Source organism: Hippopotamus amphibius, chromosome 3, assembly GCF_030028045.1.
Source record: "Hippopotamus amphibius kiboko isolate mHipAmp2 chromosome 3, mHipAmp2.hap2, whole genome shotgun sequence".
NCBI lineage: Eukaryota > Metazoa > Chordata > Mammalia > Artiodactyla > Hippopotamidae > Hippopotamus > Hippopotamus amphibius.
Window position 1 is genome coordinate 190,835,309 of NC_080188.1, and position 20,811 is coordinate 190,856,119.

Below are 20,811 nucleotides of genomic sequence, written 5' to 3' on the forward strand. Positions count from 1 at the left end.
GGACTAGGGTTAAACTTATCATAATTTAAACTTCTTAAATTTACGAGGTTGATTTTATGAGTTAATCACTGTTTCTACATGATTAAAATTACATTTATGTATGTGTACGTACATAAATACATATAAAAATATATGTAATTGTACGTAACTTAATGAAATGGTAATAACAGATATCCTTTTCAACAGTTAAATTTTATGAAATTCTTAGAAGGCTACAAATAATGAGAATTTAATTGTACATTCCAGATCCTTAACTAACTTTAAGACTTTAGAAACAGAATTAAATTAACTAATAACTAATCTTTTGATGTCTGGACAATTTCTAAGTAAAAAGCAGATTGAGCTATCTTTTGCCTCAGCCGCCGACATGCCATCCAGACTAAGGAAGACCTGGAAGCTTAGAGGCCACGTGAGCCACGTCCATGGGCATGGCCACAGCAGCAAACACTGGTAATACCCGGGAGGCCAAGGTAATGCTGGTGGCATGCATCACCACAGGCTCAACTTTGACAAATATCACCCAGGGTACTTTGGGAAAGTTGGTATGAGGCATTACTACTTAAAGAGGAACCAGACCTTCTGCCCAACTGTCAACATTGATAAATTGTGGGACTTGGTCACTGAGCAAACATGGGTAAATGCTGCCAAGAACAAGACTGGAGCTGCTTCTATCATTGATGTGATGCAATCAGGTTACTACAAAGTTCTGGGGAAGGGAACGCTCCCAAAGCAGCCTGTCATTGTGAAGGCCAAATTCTTCAGCAGAAGAGCTGAGGAGAAGATTAAGGGTGTGGGTGGGGCTTGTGTCCTGGTAGCTTGAAGCCAGGTGGTGGGAGATTCATTAAATGTTAACAAGTGCTTTAAAAAAAAAAAAAAGGAGATTGAAAAAACACTGGTTACTAAACATAATTTTCTTTTAGTCCTATTTCTTGTAATGGCAATACATTAACAAAATATACAAATGGCTGGGTGATAGTATATATGTGTGCTTATTTTTACTACCTCCAAATTGTTAAAATGATATAAAACACACATTCATGGAGAAAAAAATGGCTAGGCAATTACTGGTTTCCTGTCCTCTGATATTCTCTTTTGTTTGAAGAAAAAGATGATTAATTTGGCTAAATATGATTTTTAATACGACTGGTTGATTATAGTAGGTGACAATAATTATAGGGAAACAAGAATGTATAGCAGACAATAGACATGATTTTCTGTTTATTAAGAGAGCTATTACTGTTTATCAAGATGCTAATTTAATATGACATATACATTGTTTTTTTATACACATATCAAAGGCTATAGTTTAAAACTTTATATTATCTATATATTTACACATTAACTTATGCCTAAATACACCTACATATAAAGGTGTATTTATAAATCTGATATTGCCAATAGATATCTGAATAATGTACAAAAAAAGTAAAATTAAAATTGGATATGTTTTCTGTAAAAGGATTTAGTTATTCCATGCCCAAATCAGTAGAGGTTCCTTTTTGTCACCAAAATATTTGTTAATTCTCAGTGCTTTCTGACATTTATCATTATTACTTTTTGGCCCCCCAAGTGGCATGTGGGATCTTAGTTCCCCAACCAGAGATTGAACCAGCACCCCCTGCAGTGGAAGCTCAGAGTCTTAACCACTGGACCACCAGGGAAGTCCCCTTTCTGACATATTTTTAAATAATTCATTTTCAAAATAATCCTTTTGAAAACATTTAGTTCCAAATACCATTGTTGTCTATTTCCATGCTTTTACAATATTGCCTATAAACATTTCTTGACTTCAGGTACTTATAACTTAATTCTGTTTACTCTAAAAACTATCCCTAATTTTGCTTTTTCTCAGTTTAGGACCAGATTCAGAATAATTCCTAAATCCTCATCAGGTCTCCCAAAATGTCCATTAGGAAACAAAAATAATTGCTCCGTTAACCTAAATATCAAAGGACAAAAAGGATTTTCCTAGAATTCTTTAAACTTAAAAAAAATTATTATGAGTAACCATTGTTATAAAACTTACGCAAAAATGGATAAGGCAAAAAGAGGTTCATTTTCTAAGTTTAAGTATACATAAACAAAACGTGTCAGTACAGGTATCTTTCAATGATTGTGTACTTTTCAAGTTGAAAGAAGCCCGTCTATCAAAATACTTTTTTTCCAGTACCCTAGATTCAAAAATCCTTTTCTATTTTTGTTCATGATAAGTCTGAACAACCACTAGTCAGTGGTCCTGACTCATCAGAGGTTCATTACTTATTTCAGTCTTTCATTAGATCCAGCAGCCAAGGTGCGTCTATCTTGCATAAGAGACGTGACAAATAATAGTAAAACGTGTGAAAACTTCCGCTGATTGTTGCAGGGTCTCCACTAAGCCTAATTGTTCCCCAAGCCATGCAGACTCTTTTATTGACAAAAAATACACCACACTTCTCAGCTAGTTGCCTAACCTCTTATAAAATACTGTTTTCCTCACACACTGCTATCCATTACTATAATACCTAGCCCAGGCACCCTCCTTTCCTTACCAAAAGGAGAATTCCATTAGAAATTAACTCTGTTAGAAAACTATCCATAATACACACACACCTCTAAGAACTCTTGGATGTCTCTGATTAAATTTTGTTTGTTGATGATTCATGCATAAAAAGAACAATTAAAATTGCCAAAGGGACTGTGCTACCACATACTCAAATTTATCCTTAAAATATAAGGTGCTTCCAGAATCAAATCATTTCGAAGGCCAAATTTCTCTCACATAACCTACCTACAAATGGTAAGAGTATGTATATATGCATATGTATAAATAAATATATATATTTATACATAGACATGCACACACATGTGTGTGTACATGTGTAAACATTACATATGTATGTACACATATATTGGATAAGTCCATGATGTTGGAATGCTTTGAAAACAGAGAATCCCTGACCTCTACAGTAACATTTATAAAATGAACAAATTAAAAATGTTTAGAAGCTTTGCTATCATCTAAGGACAAAGCAATAATAGAAGTGAATTTTAACAAGAATGCTTCATGATATTACATACAACAGCAGAGATAAACTGAAAACAATATGGAACCAACGTTTTTGGGGTAATTGTAAGGGTATCTGCTGAGAATATTTCCAATGTGCATCCTATCAGCCAAGGACATAATCAGGGCATGAGTGTAAAGGTAGGATATGGATGGAAGCCAAAGCCTCGAGGCTCCTTTAAACACTGCCAAACTGATTTTACACAAATTTCTCTGGCAATAAGCTAAGAATATGTTCAGGTGGTTGTTTATTTTCAGGCTAGACAGAGGTTTTTCTTGCTGGGGAGCTATAATTCCACTTCCTGTCTTCTATAAACTTTAGGAAAACCAAAGAAAATTAATGGACTCCTAAAACTAATATTAGCAAAGCTCTCAGAAAACTGAACTTTCATATTGCCATTGGCCTTCATAGCAATAAGATTGCCCCTCTGGAACCCACACAGTATCTCCTCAAGATTTAACAACTATGCCCCATCGCCATTCTCCACCTCCTGCCATCCCTTGCATTTGAAAAGTTTACTTCCAATCCTAGATTCTATTCATTACAGACTAATGTGAATAAGTACTACAAGAGGTTTATGATGCCTCCAGAATTATCACTAGCAGGTTCAAGCTGCATTTCCAAAATGCCTACCTAACCACACTCTTCCTGATCTAAAACCTGGAGATTGGTCACCTGGAAAAGGCATCAGAGTAGAACTGCCCTTGGGCACTGATGGAGAGATCCTTATCAGGTGCCGTTAACAATAGACATAGTGGTAAAACTCCAAGGTGATGATCTTGGATCCATGGTTTGCAACTAAAAGCATGTACCACTTCCTCCTGATTGCTGGGCATTTATTCTATCAGGAGACTTCAAACTCAGGATTGCGATGAATTTGTTAGAAGCTGATGACTGCAAAAGTGGGCAGCTTTTATCTAAGACCAAGAAACAAGATTAATTTTCCATTTTTTTCTAATTAATATTCTAATTTTTCAGCTCTACTACTGATCTTGCCTTTTATTGTATTTTGACACTAATATCACTGAACCAACATTAGTGGAGTAATTGTAAGAGACTTAAAAACAAAATGATCTACAATTTTCAGTCCTTTAACTGTAATAAGCAAGAGATTACTAATGATGTATCTCACTACACTGAGTTTAAGAATCATTACCCTCAAGGTGTGGAGAAGAGGGAACCCTCCTACACTGCTGGTGGGAATATAAATTGGGGCAGCCACTATGAAGTATGGTTTGCTTCCTTAAAAAACTAAAATTAGAGCTATCATAGGAGCCTGCAATCCCACTCCCGGGCATATATCTGGAGAAAACTCTAAGTTGAAAAGATACATGCACCTCAATATTCATAGCAGCACTATCTACACTGGCAAAAACAGGGAAGCAACTTAAACGGATGGATAAAAAGGATGTGGTGTATATATACACAACGGAATACTACTCAGCCATAAAAAATAATAAAATAATGCCATTTGCAGGAACATGGATGGACCTAGAGATGAACATATTAAGTGAAGGAAGTCAGAGAAAGACAAAGAGTGTATGATTTCACTGGTATGTGCAGTCTCAAATATGATGCAAATGAATTTATTTATAAAACAGAAACAGACTCACACACATACACAACAAATCTATGGTTTCCAAAGGGGCAGAGGGATAGGGATAAACTATGAGTTTGGGATTAGCAGATACAAACTACTATATATAAAATAAACAAGGTCTTACTGTATAGCACAGGAAACTATCATCAACATCTTATAATAAACTATAATGGGAAGGAAAAAAGAATCATTACCCTCACAGAAGAAAAAACACCATGATTTACCCCAAAAGAGAGACTATTTGACCACTGCTATGAAACAATGTTTGTGTCCCCCCCCCCCCCCAAGCCCCTCAATTCACATGTTGAAATTCTAACTCCAGGGTGATGGTACTAAGACTGAGATCTTTGTGTGTGTGTGTGTGGGGGGGGGGGGGTGACTAGAACCTTATATTAAAAAAAACAGACCCCAGAGAGCTCCCTTCTTTCCACCAGATGAGGATGAAATGTGAAGATCAAGGTCTATGAACCAGGAAGCAGGCTCTTACCAGACACTGAGTCTGCAGGAACTTTGATCTTGGACTTCCTAGCCTTTAGAACTATCAAAAATAAATGTGTTTATAAGCCACCTAGTCTATACTATTCTCTTAGAGCAGCCTGAATGGACTAAGCCAGTCATTGTGTATGAAATGAAATTCAGTATTTTCTGAAGGGACTGTAGCTGACTCTCCTAATCTATCATAAAACTTCGACTTCCTTTTTTTCTTTTTTGCCACTGCCACACCGCATGCAGGATCTTAGTTCCTTCTATGCCCCCTGTGATGGAAGGGAGGAATCTTAACCACTGGACCACCAGGGAAGTCCCGAATTTAACATTTTTTTAAAATGTTTGCCAGCACTGTGGCAAATAATGTGTAAGACACTCCGATAGGATAACACAAGTCTATTGTCATTTAGTTTTGTAGAAGAGGCACTCAAGTAGTACTGGGTGCTCTGATACAATGATAAATACAGTAGATAGTGCTGGGGATAAATAAAAAACATTCTTTTTAATGTGAGTGTTTGGGGTGAAGCTTAGGAAAATACCATAGTAACAGGAACATTTGTAGAACAGCCAAAATTTCTCAAATTCGGTTGCAAAATGGCTAAAGAGTGTATAGAAAAACGAACCACATTCTTCTATATATCTCTCTGTCGTGCAGATAACAAAAATTGATTCCTTTCAAAGCACGTAAAAGACTTTGGTAATGTCAATCACAAAGCTGACTTTTTTTTCCCTTTCTGCTATAGTAAGAGAAAATTTTAAAAATGGCCTACGGGATATGGGATATGTTTGCATTAAGGTAAACAGGCCACAGTATACTGAACTATCAATAAATTGAGTTCGTGTTCTCTAACTTTCCTATTAGCATCTTGGAACAGAGCCATTTAAATGTAGCCCTTTGGGGTTGGCGGGGATAAGGGGACAGGATGGAAAAAGTCACCACCTAAGGAATTGAGGGGGAAGATTCAACATTTATGATATTTTGATGATTTGCTAGATGCTTTCACCTTCCTACACTAACTCCATTTTCTCCATTAACCAGCTGATGCTGTGAGAAGGTGTGTAACTTGACCAAGGTCAAAAGGCAGCTAACAAACACCAGTGCCTGGGACTGCTCTCCACTGGGCTCGGTCTTTTCCACCATGAGAGTCCACCAGAAACACAAAATAAAAAACAACCCCCCAAGCAACACCACCCCCAAAACCTCTCTCTTCGAAGGGGGCTTCATCACCAAGACCTAGATGCCATTTGCTAGGCGGGTCCGATGCAGCTGGGAAGGTTATCCTGGATCTGGAAATCTCTCGCCAAGGAGAGACCCGAGTGCCACTGGCCGCACTCCAGGAGGGTCGTGGAGCCTCCAGCGCGCGCTCTAGGGATGGAGGTTCCAGACCCTCCGCGCAGGTGCGCGCGCACCTGTCGCCTGCCGCGTACGAGCCGCGCGGGGGCGGGGGGCCGCCGATGGGTTACGTGCCCCGCGCGCGTGCGCCGGCCAATGCTCCGCGTACGTGCGCTGTCTGTGGGCACGGCGTCCCCGCACTCCGAGTTTCGGGCCGGGAGTCGGCCGCGCGCCGCGTGGGAGTCTGGGAGGGGCGTTTCCTGGGCGGGCGCGACGCCCCCTGGCGGCGGGCGGCGGCGCTGGCGGCGCGCGGTCAGGCGTTCTCCGCGGGCAGCCCGCGGCGGGGCCTTGCCTGCTAGCGCGGGGTCCTCGGCGGCCTGGGAGGCTCCTTCCCCCGCTGCTGTCGTAGGCGCGGACGGCTGCCAGAGCTGCTGCAGTTGGCTCGCGGCGGCGGCGGCGGCTGAGGCGGCTGAGGCGGCCGAGGAGGAGGCTGAGGCGACGGGCGAAGGGGGCGGCGGGCGCGGCGGCGGCGGCGGCGGCGGCGGGGGCGCCCGGGGCCGGCGGCGGCGGCGAGGGGGGCGAAGATGGCGGACGTGCTCAGCGTCCTGCGACAGTACAACATCCAGAAGAAGGAGATTGTGGTGAAAGGGGACGAAGTGATCTTCGGCGAGTTCTCCTGGCCCAAGAACGTGAAGACCAACTACGTGGTGTGGGGGTGAGTCCGGCGCGGCCGGGGCAGAGCTGGGCGCCCCCGGGCCCCCTCTGCCCGGACCCCTGCCCCCGCCCCCCTCAGGGATGGAGAGAAACGGGTGCTCCGGGGGGAAAAGTTTGCCCGGGAGCAGAAGTGGCTCCTGTAGGTGAGGGGGGCGCGGGAGGAGAGGCGGGTGCGGGGGCCCGTCCTCAGGGCGTCGGGGGAGGTGCCGCGGGGGGTTGCGCGCGGAGGTGCCCGGACGGCGCTTTTTGTTCTGTAGTTTCTCCTCTCCCTCCGGGGCTGCTCTGGGGCCCTCTCTGCCGACCCCTTGCAGCTCCCGGTCTGCCCCTTCTCCTCTCCCGATTCCCTTAAGCGGTGAGAGGGGAACGAACTCTGTGAAGTTAGCACGGGAGAGAGGCTCGGCGACTTTTGGAAGAGCGGTCGGAATCTGTTGGGGGTGAAGGCAGGAGTTTCCTCAGGCAGAAAGTTACTGCTGAGATGGAGTAAACTTTGCAGGTCTAGGTGGGGACTGGTTGGAGTGTGCGATGTAGGGAAATGTGTCTGGGAATGTTGTTGGTCCAGGTGCGGGGGTTTCCCGAATGTGCGTCCTTAAGGAGCACAGCTAAGGAGAGATCTGTGATAACTTGTGTGGGAAAAGAATCTGAGAAGGAACAGAGTTATGCATACGTGTTACAAAAGAAAAAGAAAGAAGAGAGAGAGAGATCTGCTCATCGTTGGGGGCTTTTTGAGTGTTGTCTCTCTCAGTGGTGTTTCACTTGGATCGCCAGAACACTGGGCCAGAACTTCCCTCCTCGTTTTGTTTGAGTGGGAGCTGTGGGCTTTAGGAGAAGTTGATGAAAAGCTAGGGGAAGTTTAGTTGATTGGTTTTTTTCTTTTTGTTTTTTTGGCCTTGGGGGCTTCTGATTTAATTAGCTTTATGAAATGTTGAGGCATAAATTATTCTGAGTTTTCTGTTTTTTTCTTTTCCGAGAGGAATTTGCACAGGCAGAATTACATTTGATTGGACTTTAAAAACAAATTTTAAGAGTTTATTTGGGGGAAAGTCTTAACTGATTTGGGCAGTGCCAAACTAGACGATGTTAGGAGTCTTCTGCCCAACCCATAAGAGCTACAGGCTGATTGCGTTTATGACTGATTGGGTTTTCTTTAAAAAATGGTTGCGTACTCAAGGTGGAGGGCTGTTCAGTATGAGAACTAGGAAAAGTTGTGAGGACCCGGGTCGGTGCCTCAAAGGAGGCTACCTCGATGAGAACATAACTGGATAAGAATCACATTCCAGCTCTTAACACAGCAGTCACTTCTACCTGGGGGTGTTAGGAAAGGTTTCATGGAAGTGTGTTTTGCATGTAGACATGCTACAGATTTTTCTTGAGTAAATGAAAGAACAAATGGATAAGTGTTAAGGAATGGATAGGAATTCTGAGGATGAAATGGTGGGTTTGGTCTTCCAGAGTGAGGGAACTGTGTGCTTATAGGCATGAGAGCTGGAAAGGGAATGTTTTGACAGCCATTTGTGAAGCCAGTAGTGAGAAAGGAGTGCTTAGAATAGTAGATTTCAAACTTTCACAACAGTGAATCACACTAATACATACATTTTCATTTACTGTTATTTTCCGTTGACAGGTAAATACACACATATACATAATGTTAAACAATATTTATCCTTGTTGAATGCAGTGCATTCTGTTTTTCTTTTACAGTTCATAGTACAGTGATTGGTAAGTGATGTGTGGTTTGAAATATATGGATTTAGAGGAGAAGTGGAAATAGAGGCTAGAAAAGTAGGTTTGGGGCTGATTATATTGGGCCGTATTGAGGCGAATGTAGATAATACGTTGATATTTCTAGATGGGGAGAACATAATAGGGAGAGTGGGATTGGACACTAACATTTGTTGAGCAAGTAGTGCTTGCCTGAAAGAGCTTGCATCCCTAGATGACATTGTTTTATTACAGGTAGAATTAGTTTTGGTTTTGCATGATTGATTTAATTTGAGGGATGTCATAAGAATCATCTCTCTGAAATTGTTGTGTTTAAGAATGTTGTAAAGGGTGTTGTTCAGCATTATCTTACTTAGGAGATGGGCTGTGTTTCTTGGAAGTTTAGCACCAGTTGTAGTCGTACTTCCTTTAATCAGTTTGATTGTTTTCTCTTATGGTTCCTCTCTGATTAGGTTTCTCTCTCTATTGTATTGACGAAGTCCAGAACCTAATTTGGGCCAAATTCTGAGAAGTCTTTAGTAATAAAGTATGAATATGGTATGCTTCCCTTCTTGCTTTTTATCATTGCCTACCTTTGTGTTCCTTTTGCCCAAATGACAGTTCCACTTATTACATTCATATTCTGCGTGTGTTAGCTATGTTAAATCTCTCATTGGATAGCGGAATGGGTGTAGGTAAATTCATACACATGATTAAGCCCGAGGAGTTGTATTAGAATTGTGAGTAAAAAAATCTTGTCTTATTCATTTCAGGACTGGGAAGGAAGGCCAACCTAGAGAGTACTACACATTGGATTCTATCTTATTTCTACTTAATAATGTGCACCTGTCTCATCCTGTTTATGTTCGACGTGCAGCTGTAAGTAGAATTCATTTAAAAACTTTCTTTTTGATTTGATAGTTGTTGTTTGGCGTGGATAACTGCCCTTGTGAGTTTCCGATCAAAAGAATGAAAGGTTTGTGTGAAAGTCTCCTGGAGGGTCAAAATTAGATCACTGTGATTTATGCACATTTTTTAATCTGTGATTTTTTTTTTACATGTTAGATGTGGATAGTGTTTATAACAACAGAAGTTTCAAAGCTGTTTGTAGGGATGTTTTAAAAAATTTATGAGCCTGTTAGAGGACCTTGATATTCAGAACTCTGGTTTAATCTCAAGGAAAAAAAAATTTTTTTGCATCAAAAAGAACCAAGTTTAGTAGACAGCTTTTTTTTTTTTCCTCATCCAAATATATCTTTTTTTTTTCCAAGCTCTTTATAGGAAAATAATTGCTTTACACTCTTTTACCAGCTTTTGAGGTACACCAAAGTGAATCAGCCTTATTTATACATATATCCCTTTATCCCCTCCCTCCTGAGACGCCTTCCCTCGACTTCCTCCCGCCCTCCCTAGATAGCTTTTTAAAATGAATTTTTTAATCAATTTTTATAAACTTTTTTCATACTTTATTGATAAATTCATTTGTTTTCAGATGCTTGAAAGATGCCTGCTTTCTGCATCTGAATGTATGAACACTGCTTTTCTGAACAAGAAATATATTTTTAGTGCCAAGTATGTATTGAAAAAAGTAATATGTAGAGTGAAACTGTTTGAGACTTGGGAAATAATGGGATAAGGCTCTATAAGGCTACGTTAGCTCATGCTAGATCTTTAAAAACTGAATCAGGCGCTAATAAGAATGTTTTGTTGGATAGGTCCATTTATTTTTAGGGTAATAAAGATAATCCAGGCACTTGGTTTAGGCTTAGATCATGTCTCTGGGGGATGGCAGTAGCACATAACTGATGCTATAATTGTTCCTGTGGGCCTTAGGACCTTTGGTCACATAAGATTTAACTATTATATTTCTTAAATATTTGATAGATTAAAAGGACTGAATTCTAAAAGTCTAGGATTCTACAGATTTTGTTTTCTTCTAACTCCTTTGTATTATTTGCTTTCTTGTGAGCAGACCATTTCTGAAGTAAGTTTTTCCAACTCATAGTCCTTGTTTTATTTAGTGTGAAGAGACTCATACTTCTTTCTGTGCGTGATAGGGTATACGTAGTCATTAGTGACCAAATGATGAAGTATATTGTCATACTTAGACACAGTTATTTAGAGAAAACCAATTCAGATCTTTTAACTATTTATGATATTTCATGTAGAGTGGTTTTTAAAAACAAGCACAAAAAATTGGGGGGCTCTTAATTGTTTATATTCTTAAGCAGAAATTAAAATTTAACCTAACTTTTAAAAAACATTAATTTTAAGTGATTAAATATAGTTTATCATTGAGAAGTATGTGTAGAATGGTGCAGTGAAGTATAGTCAGCACTCAATATAATTAGTCAGAGATACTAAGGGTTCTTGTTCATTGTTGCTTATGTAAAGTAACAAAGAGTTTATAACTGTATAATCCTGTAAGCGCATGTTTTCCCTGGACTCTGTTTTGTGATTTGTTTACATTATAAAATGGTAGTGAAAATTGTGGATGTGACAGGATTCATTGAATTCATGGCCCAAGGATAACTTGATACCTAAAGTATACAGTTTCATTTGTTTTGCTCTCCTCTTTACAAATTGCTAATATAGGAAATTAAAGGAAACCTACTCATTTAGCACAATAGATATATTTTCCTGATATAATTTTTTAATTTTTTCCCCCTGCTTACAAAATTTATACACACTCAAGGATAAGAGAAATATGTAATGTAGAAAGTAAATAGCTGTCATTAACATTTTTCTGTGTAGTCTCCTAAATTTTTCCCATGCCTAAATAACACATACTTATTTTTTAATCATTTTGTTTTTTCTTTTTTTTAATTGAAGTGTAGTTGACATACAGTAATGTATTAGTTTCAGGTGTACAACACAGCAGTTCAACATTTGTATACATTGTGAATTGATCACCACATGAAGTCTAGTAACAATCTGTCATCATACAAAGTTTTTGCAGTATTATTGACTGTATTCCTTATGCTGTACATTACATCCCCATGACTTAGTTATTTCATAAATGGATTGTTGGGTTTTTTTATGTTGAATTGTGAGTTCTTTTATATATTTTGGATATTAATCCCTTATTGGATATATTGTTTGCAAATATCTTCTCCCATTCAGAAGGTTGCCTTTTCATTTTTTTGATGGTTTCTTTCATGGTGCAAAAGCTTTTTAGTTTGATGTAGTCCATTTATTTTTTTTGTTTCCCTTGCCTAAGGAGACAGATCCAAAGAAATATTGCTAAGACACAGGTCAAAGAACATACTGCCTGTGTTTCTCCTGGGAGTTTTATTGTTTCTTAATTCTTACATTTAAGTCTTTAATCCATTTTGAGTTTATTTTTGTGTATGGTATAAGAAAGTGGTCCAGTTTGATTCTTTTGCATGTAGCTGCCCAGTTTTCCCAGGACCATTTATTGAGAAGCCTGTCTTTTCCATAGTGTATATTCTTGGAACATGTACTTATTGTTAATTATGAAAATTTAGTTTTAGTGGCTAATTTAGTTTATTTGAAAGAGTTCAAGTACCATATTTTGAGGCGGTCTGGTTTGGGTGTGAGAAAAGAAAGCACTTTGGAAACCTTGACTAAAGTGAGCAGGCAATAGAACTAAAAGGGTATTTGTCCCCAGATGCAAAACATCATGAGTAAAATTAAAAAACAAATACTTACAATAAGGCAAGGGGAAAAAAAAAAAGACCGTAATTGGTATTTTTGAAGAGGATACAGTTATTGTTTCATTTCTAATGCTTTTCTTTTGTATATCTTATTGGAATTTTGAGAATAAAGTTACTAAAAATTAAAATGCTTAAAAATTTTTAAGATTTTATTAGGTTTTTTCAGCCTAGTTATTTTCTAAAAACTAACATGATTCTAAATATATGTTATCAAGATATGTTGAAATACATTCAGATGTTACATGACATTTATCTTTATGGAGTTTCTTATAATTGTTATTGATTTGATATCTATTTTAAAATGTTAACTTTAGACTGAAAATATTCCGGTGGTTAGAAGACCTGACCGAAAAGATCTACTTGGGTATCTCAATGGTGAAGCTTGTGAGTAAATTTTTAAATTGCTCTCACTCTTAAATAGCCGCCATTGCTTTTTTTATCCCCCTGTGAAATAAGAATCAGTGGGAAGAGACTGTGTATTCCCACTAAAAACTTGCCCTACCTGCAGCTGTGTCCACATGCTGTCTTCTCTTTCCTGTTACAATGGACATCCTTGACTCATAGGACCAGTCACCCCTTCCCTGTGTATGGATTCCATCTCCTTTCACACGCCCAAGACTTTGCCTTTGTAAATTGTTGCTTCTCTCTTGCATCATCAGTTTTCTTCTTTTGCATCATTCCCTTTAGAATATACACAGTAATATCTCTCACTGAAAAATGTTTTTTGAGCCCACCCCCACTCCCCACCTTCCTACTCTCTACTGCTCCATTTGTCTTCTCCTTTTATTACAAAATTCTTTTTGCAAGAGTTGTGTGGTATCACTGCTTCCTCTTTATCTCTGATTCTGTCTTGAATCCACTCCAGTCTGACTTTGTTCCTCACCATCTCTCTCAAAGCACTCTTACGAGGTCAGCACTGACGTAAGGATTGGCAGGTCCTTTGGTCTCTCCCGTTCACAGCTAACTTGACCTCTCAGTAGCAGTTGATACTGTTGACTGCTTACTCCCTTTTGGAAAGCCTTTCTTGACTTGGCATTTGGGGCACCAGACTCTTGAGGGCCTCTTTCTCCTCATTTGCCACCTTACTTTGTTTTCTGGTTTCCTTACCTCCGACACCGATGTGTTTCTGAGCTTCACATTTAGAAAGTCACTGTCAGCATCTTCCCTTGGATATTTAACAGGCACCTGAAGTGTAACGTATCCAGAATAGAATACCGATGCCCTCCTTCCCTTCTTTCCTCAGACAGAACAAAAGCAGCAAGACTGTTCTCCCAGTGTTCCCGTCTCAGTAAATGGTACCCCATTCATGTAGTTGCTTGGGCCACCAACCCTAGAGAAATCAAAGAGAAGAGAAATCAAAGATTTCTCTCACGTCTCTCACAGTTCATATCCATTCCATTAGCAAGTCCTTTCTTTACCTTTGAAAGTATGACAGCTTCTTACCATCTTATGCCCACCCTGTTCCACCTTCCTCTTTAGACTGTTGCACAGCCTTCTCGGAGGTCCTTGCTATTCGTTTCCTACCATGTAGTCTCTGCTCACCACTCAGAGGGACACATTTTTGAAAAATTATCTAAACTTGATTGTGTCACCTACCTGCTCAAGTCCATCCTGTGGCTTCCCGTCACACTTAGAACACAGCTCATCCTCCTTTCCTGACCTTCACGATGGTGCTTCTGCTTGTCTCTGTGACCTCATCTTCCAGTCTTCCTTTGCTCACAGAAGTCCAGTTGTCTTGGTTCTTTTAGCTTTTCTAACCTTAGGACCTTTGCACTTGCTAGTCCTTCTTTGTTATGTTTTGTTTCTCTCCATTATCATATGACTCACTTCTTACCACCCCATTCAAAACTGTGCTCTCATGTTGTTCCCTCAGATGTGTACGTTCATGATTTTATTTATGTTTACATACACTTTTACATACATGTGTTGTGATGTTGGAGTATGTTCTTTGAAGTTGATTTCAGTCAAATTCTCTCAATTTGTAAGTTAAATGGTCAGAAATAGTTTGTCCTCTTATAGACTTTATAATACAGATTAATCTTTTATAATAAAACGCGTTTTCAAACCTGCTTTAAAACTTATCTTTTAAGAGAAGTAATCATATATAAAGTAAGAAATATAACAAATCTTAATTATTTCGCTTGTAATAATATCCAGTATGTGTGTTCAAATATTTATCCTCTCACATAAATTTTTTTAAATCTTTAGCAACATCGGCCAGTATAGACAGAAGTGCCCCTCTAGAAATAGGTCTGCAGAGATCTACTCAAGGTATGTCTTGTTGCATGTTTATATTGAACTTTCAAAAACCTGTCCCCAAACTGTACATTTATTTACTTCTTTTTTTCTTACAGTCAAACGAGCTGCAGATGAAGTTTTGGCAGAAGCAAAAAAACCACGAATTGAGGTAATGAAACTTTATTTTAAAGGTGATTCTTTTTTTTTGTGGAAATTGGAGTTGTGTGGTAGTAAGAATTCTTTGCTCATAGAAGTTCTAAGAGCTTTTTTTTCCCCTGGAAAAGTGATTATGTTAGAATGAACAGTTGATTAATAAGTAACTCGAGCTATAAGATCTCTTGCATGCAAGCTGTGTGATGGACAAATCGCTTTATTTTCTTTGCCTTTATATCTTTATTGATGAAAATGTTGGACTAGATGAGTGGTCAGAAGACTTTTTCTATAAAGGGCCAGATAGTAGCTGCTTCAGGCTTTTTGGGCCTTGTAGTCTTTGTTAAGCTCCTCCACTCTGCCACTGCAGTGCAAAAGTGGGCATAGGCAGTGCATACATGAACAGGTGAAGCGGTATTCCAGTAAAACTTTACAAAACAGGTGGCAGCCAGATTCGGCCGTTGTGTTGTAGTTTGCTCGCCCCTGGAATGAGGTGGTGTGGAAGTTTACTCCACTCTGAAGAGCTGTGAACATAAAGTGCTTATTACAGTTACTTTTTCCAATATTCACATATCAGATTATATGTATTTTTGGTAGCATTTTATAGCCAGCAAGTGAAATTTTAGTATTGGTGAACAAGGATAGTTGATGTTAAGTAGAACCCACGTAAGAATGCAGTTAACGTTGAGAGGAAGATTTGCTGACCAGCTCATGTATTGCATAAGATGGTTAATCCTTAGGAATTTGAATTGTATGATTGTAATACTATTAATTTAAATTTCTAACAAGCCCCAGATCAGTTGCATATAAAACCCTCTAAAATTGGAGGATCATACATTAGGGGCATGCTTAAAATCTGAGAAATGACTAAACTGGCTGTATATCTCGTCATAAACTGGTTATTCCGATAGCACTGTAGGAAGAACACTTGTCACCAGTAGTGTTAACATTACTATAGACTGTCAGTCTTTTCATTTCACACTTGTATAAAAATCAAATAGTTGTACCTTTTGCTTACTTCATGACTAGCAAAGCATCCACAATTAAAGAAGGATAAGAAAGGTAACAAAGGGACAGGGTTGATTGGTAAGTACATACAGTAGAATCACTGACAAAATTTGATGCTCAGGTTATGTAATTTTACCTAAGTGTAGTCTGAGACACGGACCTGATGTTTTTCAGACAATGAAAGTGATAATTAGCTTGTTGTTATTCTGTGCTAGGTGATTCTCTATGTACTTTATGTATATTATTAACTTGTGTGATCCTCACCTCCTCCTCCTGAAGCTGGCAGTACTATGCATGTCATCTGTGAGCACACAAGCTCAGAGAGAAGTGACTTGCTGAGGTTCACATAACGGAGATTAGAGCCCAGGCGGTCTGGCTCCTAGCTATTCTACTACACTGGGTACAAATTCTGTGGCAGTAAAATGGAAAATTTCCCCAGCTCTTTGTGTGAAAGGAGGTTGTAACCCACTGTGTACATAATGAGTGAATTTAGAGATACCATTTATTTGGGCACACCTGGAATTCATAGTTTAATTATTTGAAAAAAAACGAATGTATCAGAATTGCAAATTTGCTAGGATTCTGGTGACTCTAAAAACCAGCAAGAAATAGCATAATAAAATTCTTTCCAGAGCATTTGTAGAGTTAAAATGAATTATATAAATAGCTGTATTAAATAAACAGTTTTCAGTTCAGCAAATATATGTTGAGGGCCTTCTGGGCATTATGCTAGCAGAGAGAAACCTTGGGATCTGGTTAGAACCTAGGCTGCAGTTGTCTTTAAAATCAGTCTCCTAAGGAACTTGAGCAGTATGTGTTAAATCTTTATTACAAATGGCAAGAATTTAATGTATTTGATGAAATATTAATCTTTGCATTCATCTTAGCAATATGCCTCTTTTGAGTTTAACATGATTAGAACACAGTTGGAGCACAGCATCTCTCTGAATCTCTTGGATGTACTAGTGGTTTTTATACAATTTCATATTTGTTAGCTGTAGACACTGACTCTGGTTCTCATTTCTCGTTTGTTTAATGTGGGCATTGAACTACATCAGAGTTAGTAAGTTTTGTTTTTAAGTAACCAAACACTTTTCATACTGACTTTTACCTGAGATTCTAATATCTAAGTGAGGTGAAAGCTGAGCTACGGAGTTTGAATTTGGGTAAGAAGTGGCTCACGGGCAATTTGTTGGAAGTGCCTGATGTCCTGAGGAACATAGTTTGGAAAACCATTGAAGTTTCACTTCTGGCGTTTTGTTTTGTGCTGATAGATTCAGGACCTGGGGCAACATAGGAAAAAAAGTCTAGATCCAAAATGAAATTTTTGACTGTGGTGAAGACGTCTCATAAAATTTAGTTATAGATTTTCCTGAAGAGAAGGAATTTATTTGTTGTATGTTATCTTTCTGAATAAGAGTAGCAGTGATATATTATGGGAAGAACACTTAATCATAGAAAAAACTTACTAAAGTTTATCAGCTTTTAGTCAGTTCTAATCTTATGTGATCCAGCATATATTTATTATTGTTGTCTTTACGTAACTAAAAGCATTTTAAAATTGACCTAAGGCCAGTGATGCCTGGGACCTCATCCGTGGGAACTTCGGTAAGGAAGAGCTATGTGCAGTGTATTTTGTTGTTGTTGTTGTTCTAAAAGTTAAATAAAAATTTAAAATATTCACTGAGTGATTATTTTCAGGATGAAGAGTGTGTACGCCTTGATAAAGAGAGATTGGCTGCTCGTTTGGAGGGTCACAAAGAAGGGATCGTACAGACCGAACAGATCAGGTAAGAATTTCTTTAATAGAAAACAGGCAGTTTAGGTATATGTAAGTGTATATGGAAAAAAAGGGATATCAATATGCTGTATACATCTTGCATTCTTCATTGTATGCCTGTGTGCCCTAAATTCAAAAGAAGATGCTTGAGCATGTTTTATGATGTGGGGATTGGAAGCCATTGTGCTACTTATGCTTTCTGGAGGCTTCTTGATTCTGTTACTATATTGATCTTTCCATTTCAAAAATTACTCTATAATCCAGGCTACTCATTTATCATGAAATCTTTTGTTGGTTTATAGCAGTGATCAGCAAGCTTCTGTAAACTACCATGTGTTAAATATTTACATTTAACGTGGTTATAGATGTGCTTAATTCTAGTTCATTAGTTTGCTGTTGTTTTCTGTTTGTCTCTTTGTTCTTTTTCCTTTTTGGGGGACTAAGATTTTGTCACCCAAAAAGGAAATTCATTTGATTTTGAATTAAATGAATACATGCTGTAATTCCATTCCACCTTTTTTTTGTTAGCTGATTAGTTGATGATGTTGTTCTGTTTGAGTGGTTATTAGGGTTTAGCGTCACAGTATGCCTTCAGTGCTCCACCACCTCGTGTGTCAGCGCAGGAACCTTAGCAATAGGGTACTTCCCTCCTCTTGTCCTTTGTGATACTGTTGTCATACATTTTACTCATACCTGTATTATAAACACCAATATGCATTGTTCTTTTTCTTGTTTAAGCGTCTATATTTTAGAGATTTAAATAAAAAGCAAAAATTTTTACATACCATTTCCACGCCTCTTTTTTTCCTGTTGTAAACCTGTGTATCCATTTTCTTTTTCTCCTGCCTTTTCTCACTTCTTTTAACATTTCTTTTTGTGCAGGTCTGCTAGTGATTCAACTTAATTTTTATTTCTGAAAAAGTTTATCCCCCCCTTTTTAAAATTTTTACTGCTTATGGAATTCCAAGCTACCACTTTTTAAAGTACTTTAAAGATGTTGTACCACCGCCTTCTTGATTGCATTGTTTCTGATTAGAAACCTGCTGTCATTTTAAATGTGCCTTTTTTCTCTGACTACTTTAAAAATTTTATGTATTGCAGGTTTTGAGCTGTTTAATTATCACATGACTTGGGGGAGTGTTCTTCAAGTTTCTTGTGCTTGAGGTCCATTGAGCTTTTCAGGGGGATTTTTGGATTCATAATTTTCATTGAATTTAGAAAATTTTTGGTATTGTTTCTTCATATTTTTTTTCTTTTTCCCTCTTTCTGGCCTAATTACTCATACTCCGCTGGAAGTTGTCCAACAGCTCACTTAGGTTCTTTTCTTTTTTTGGATTCTTTTTTCTGTTCATTTTGGATAATTTCTATAGTTCTGTAGTTCACTCATATTTTCGCCTGTAATTATATTCACATTGCATTTGTAGTTTCCAACATTGTATTTTTTATCTCTACAAGTTGGTTAAATATGCAGTCCATGTCTTTACATGTCGAGCATATGGAATAGGTACATTATTTTAATGTCTTTGTTTGCTAGCCCTACGTCTGTGTCAGTTTACAGTGTTTTTGTTTAGATTTCTCCTCATTTTGGCTTGTATTTTCCTGTTTTCCTTTATATGCCTTGTAATCTTTGGATACCAGATGTTTTGCATTTTACATTGTTGAGTGTTAGATGTTTTTGTATTTTTCTAAATTTTCTTTAGTTTTGTTTTGGCACACAGTTAAATCACTTGGAAGCAGTTTTTGAGTCTTGATTTTAAGATTTGTTATTTGCACAATGTTTAGTTGGGGTAGATATTCCACACCATTGCTGAGGGGGGACCATTCTGAGCACTCTACCTAATGCCCCAGGAACATGAGGTTTTCAGTTTGGCTGGTGGGAACTTTTCTTCATTCTGTGTGAGTGCTGGACACCGTTCCCTCTAATACTCTTGGTGGTTCTGTGCTTATGTGCTAATCAGTATTCTGCTGGAATACTTGAGGGGGACCATCTGTGCAGCTCTCTCTTCTCAGGCTCACTGGCCTGTGAGTTTCCGTGTGCCTTATTGCTGGAATCCCAGCTCCATTTTCTCAAATCAGGAAACACACTAAGGTTTGCCTGGGTTCTCCTCCCTGTGCCGTGTTGGAAACTTTCAAGGCCGTTAGCTTCAGCATTCATAGGACTTACTTGTTTAGTTTGCATTTGTCAGAGACCACTGTCTTTCATTGCTTGATATCAAGGATTGAGTAAACTATTGTTTCATGTATTTTGACTGGTTGTTTCAAGGCAGGAGGGTTAATCCAGTCCCTGTTACTTCATTTTGGCTGGAAGTAAAAGACCAATGATTGAATGTTCAGTGCGGGTTTGATTATAGTTTAGAAAAGTATTTGAATTTGGCTCAAGGTATGCTGGTATGCTTTAGATTTTAAGGGAAAGTTGCGTAGTATTATATAAACTGAGTCAAATACTAATGCATATTGAGCATCTGCTATAAAGTACTTTCATACCTAACGTAAATAAAATACATACTATATAATACTACCATGTTTAAACCTGCAGGAATTCCTGTCCTTTTCCCACATATTATTTAAATGCATTTCAAGATTGTCATCTTGTGATTAGAGTAATAATTTTATCAGCTGCTGTTAAGGTATCCGAACTCTTTTCCTTGTTTTACGTTGTGAAAAATGACAGTAAGCTTAAGATTATCATTTTAATGAAATCTATACTTTCATTGTTAGTCTTTTTTTTTTTAAATAGTTCTGAAAATGTTTCCTGTTTTCACATTTTATTTGAAAATGAAGTAAAGGAAAGAAAAAAAAATTGCAAAATATTGTTTTATCTTCCAGACTTTGAGAGGAGTGTATGTTTAGGTGGCATGTAAAAACCTGTCATCTGTAAAATTGATATGTTGTACATTGCAACATATAGATTTGAAACCTTGAAATAAATTTCAAGGAAAACCTAAACTTTGAATTCTTTACAGAATGAAAATTTTTAACCCCCTTTCCAGGGTGGTGCATGCACATGCTTGTGTGTGTGTGTGTGTGTGTGTGTGTGTGTGTGTGTGTGTGTGTGTGTGTAATTTGCATGGGTGGGGGGG

At 38.3% G+C, this 20,811-nt stretch overlaps 1 protein-coding gene and 1 pseudogene across 1 annotated transcript in view; both read left to right on the forward strand.

The window, feature by feature from the left end:
* Positions 1-367: 367 nt before the first annotated feature.
* LOC130849921 (60S ribosomal protein L27a-like) lies at positions 368-853 on the forward strand (annotated as a pseudogene).
* Positions 854-6,963: 6,110 nt separating this feature from the next.
* Positions 6,964-20,811, forward strand: part of CDC73 (cell division cycle 73) — an 88,288-nt gene continuing 74,440 nt past the window's right edge. Inside the window, exons 1-6 of the mRNA XM_057727478.1 lie at positions 6,964-7,181; positions 9,652-9,757; positions 12,870-12,939; positions 14,764-14,826; positions 14,910-14,962; positions 17,653-17,741. Coding sequence (XP_057583461.1) covers positions 7,051-7,181; positions 9,652-9,757; positions 12,870-12,939; positions 14,764-14,826; positions 14,910-14,962; positions 17,653-17,741 — 512 coding nt within the window. The 5' untranslated portion in view covers positions 6,964-7,050. The remainder of the gene's footprint in view (positions 7,182-9,651; positions 9,758-12,869; positions 12,940-14,763; positions 14,827-14,909; positions 14,963-17,652; positions 17,742-20,811) is intronic.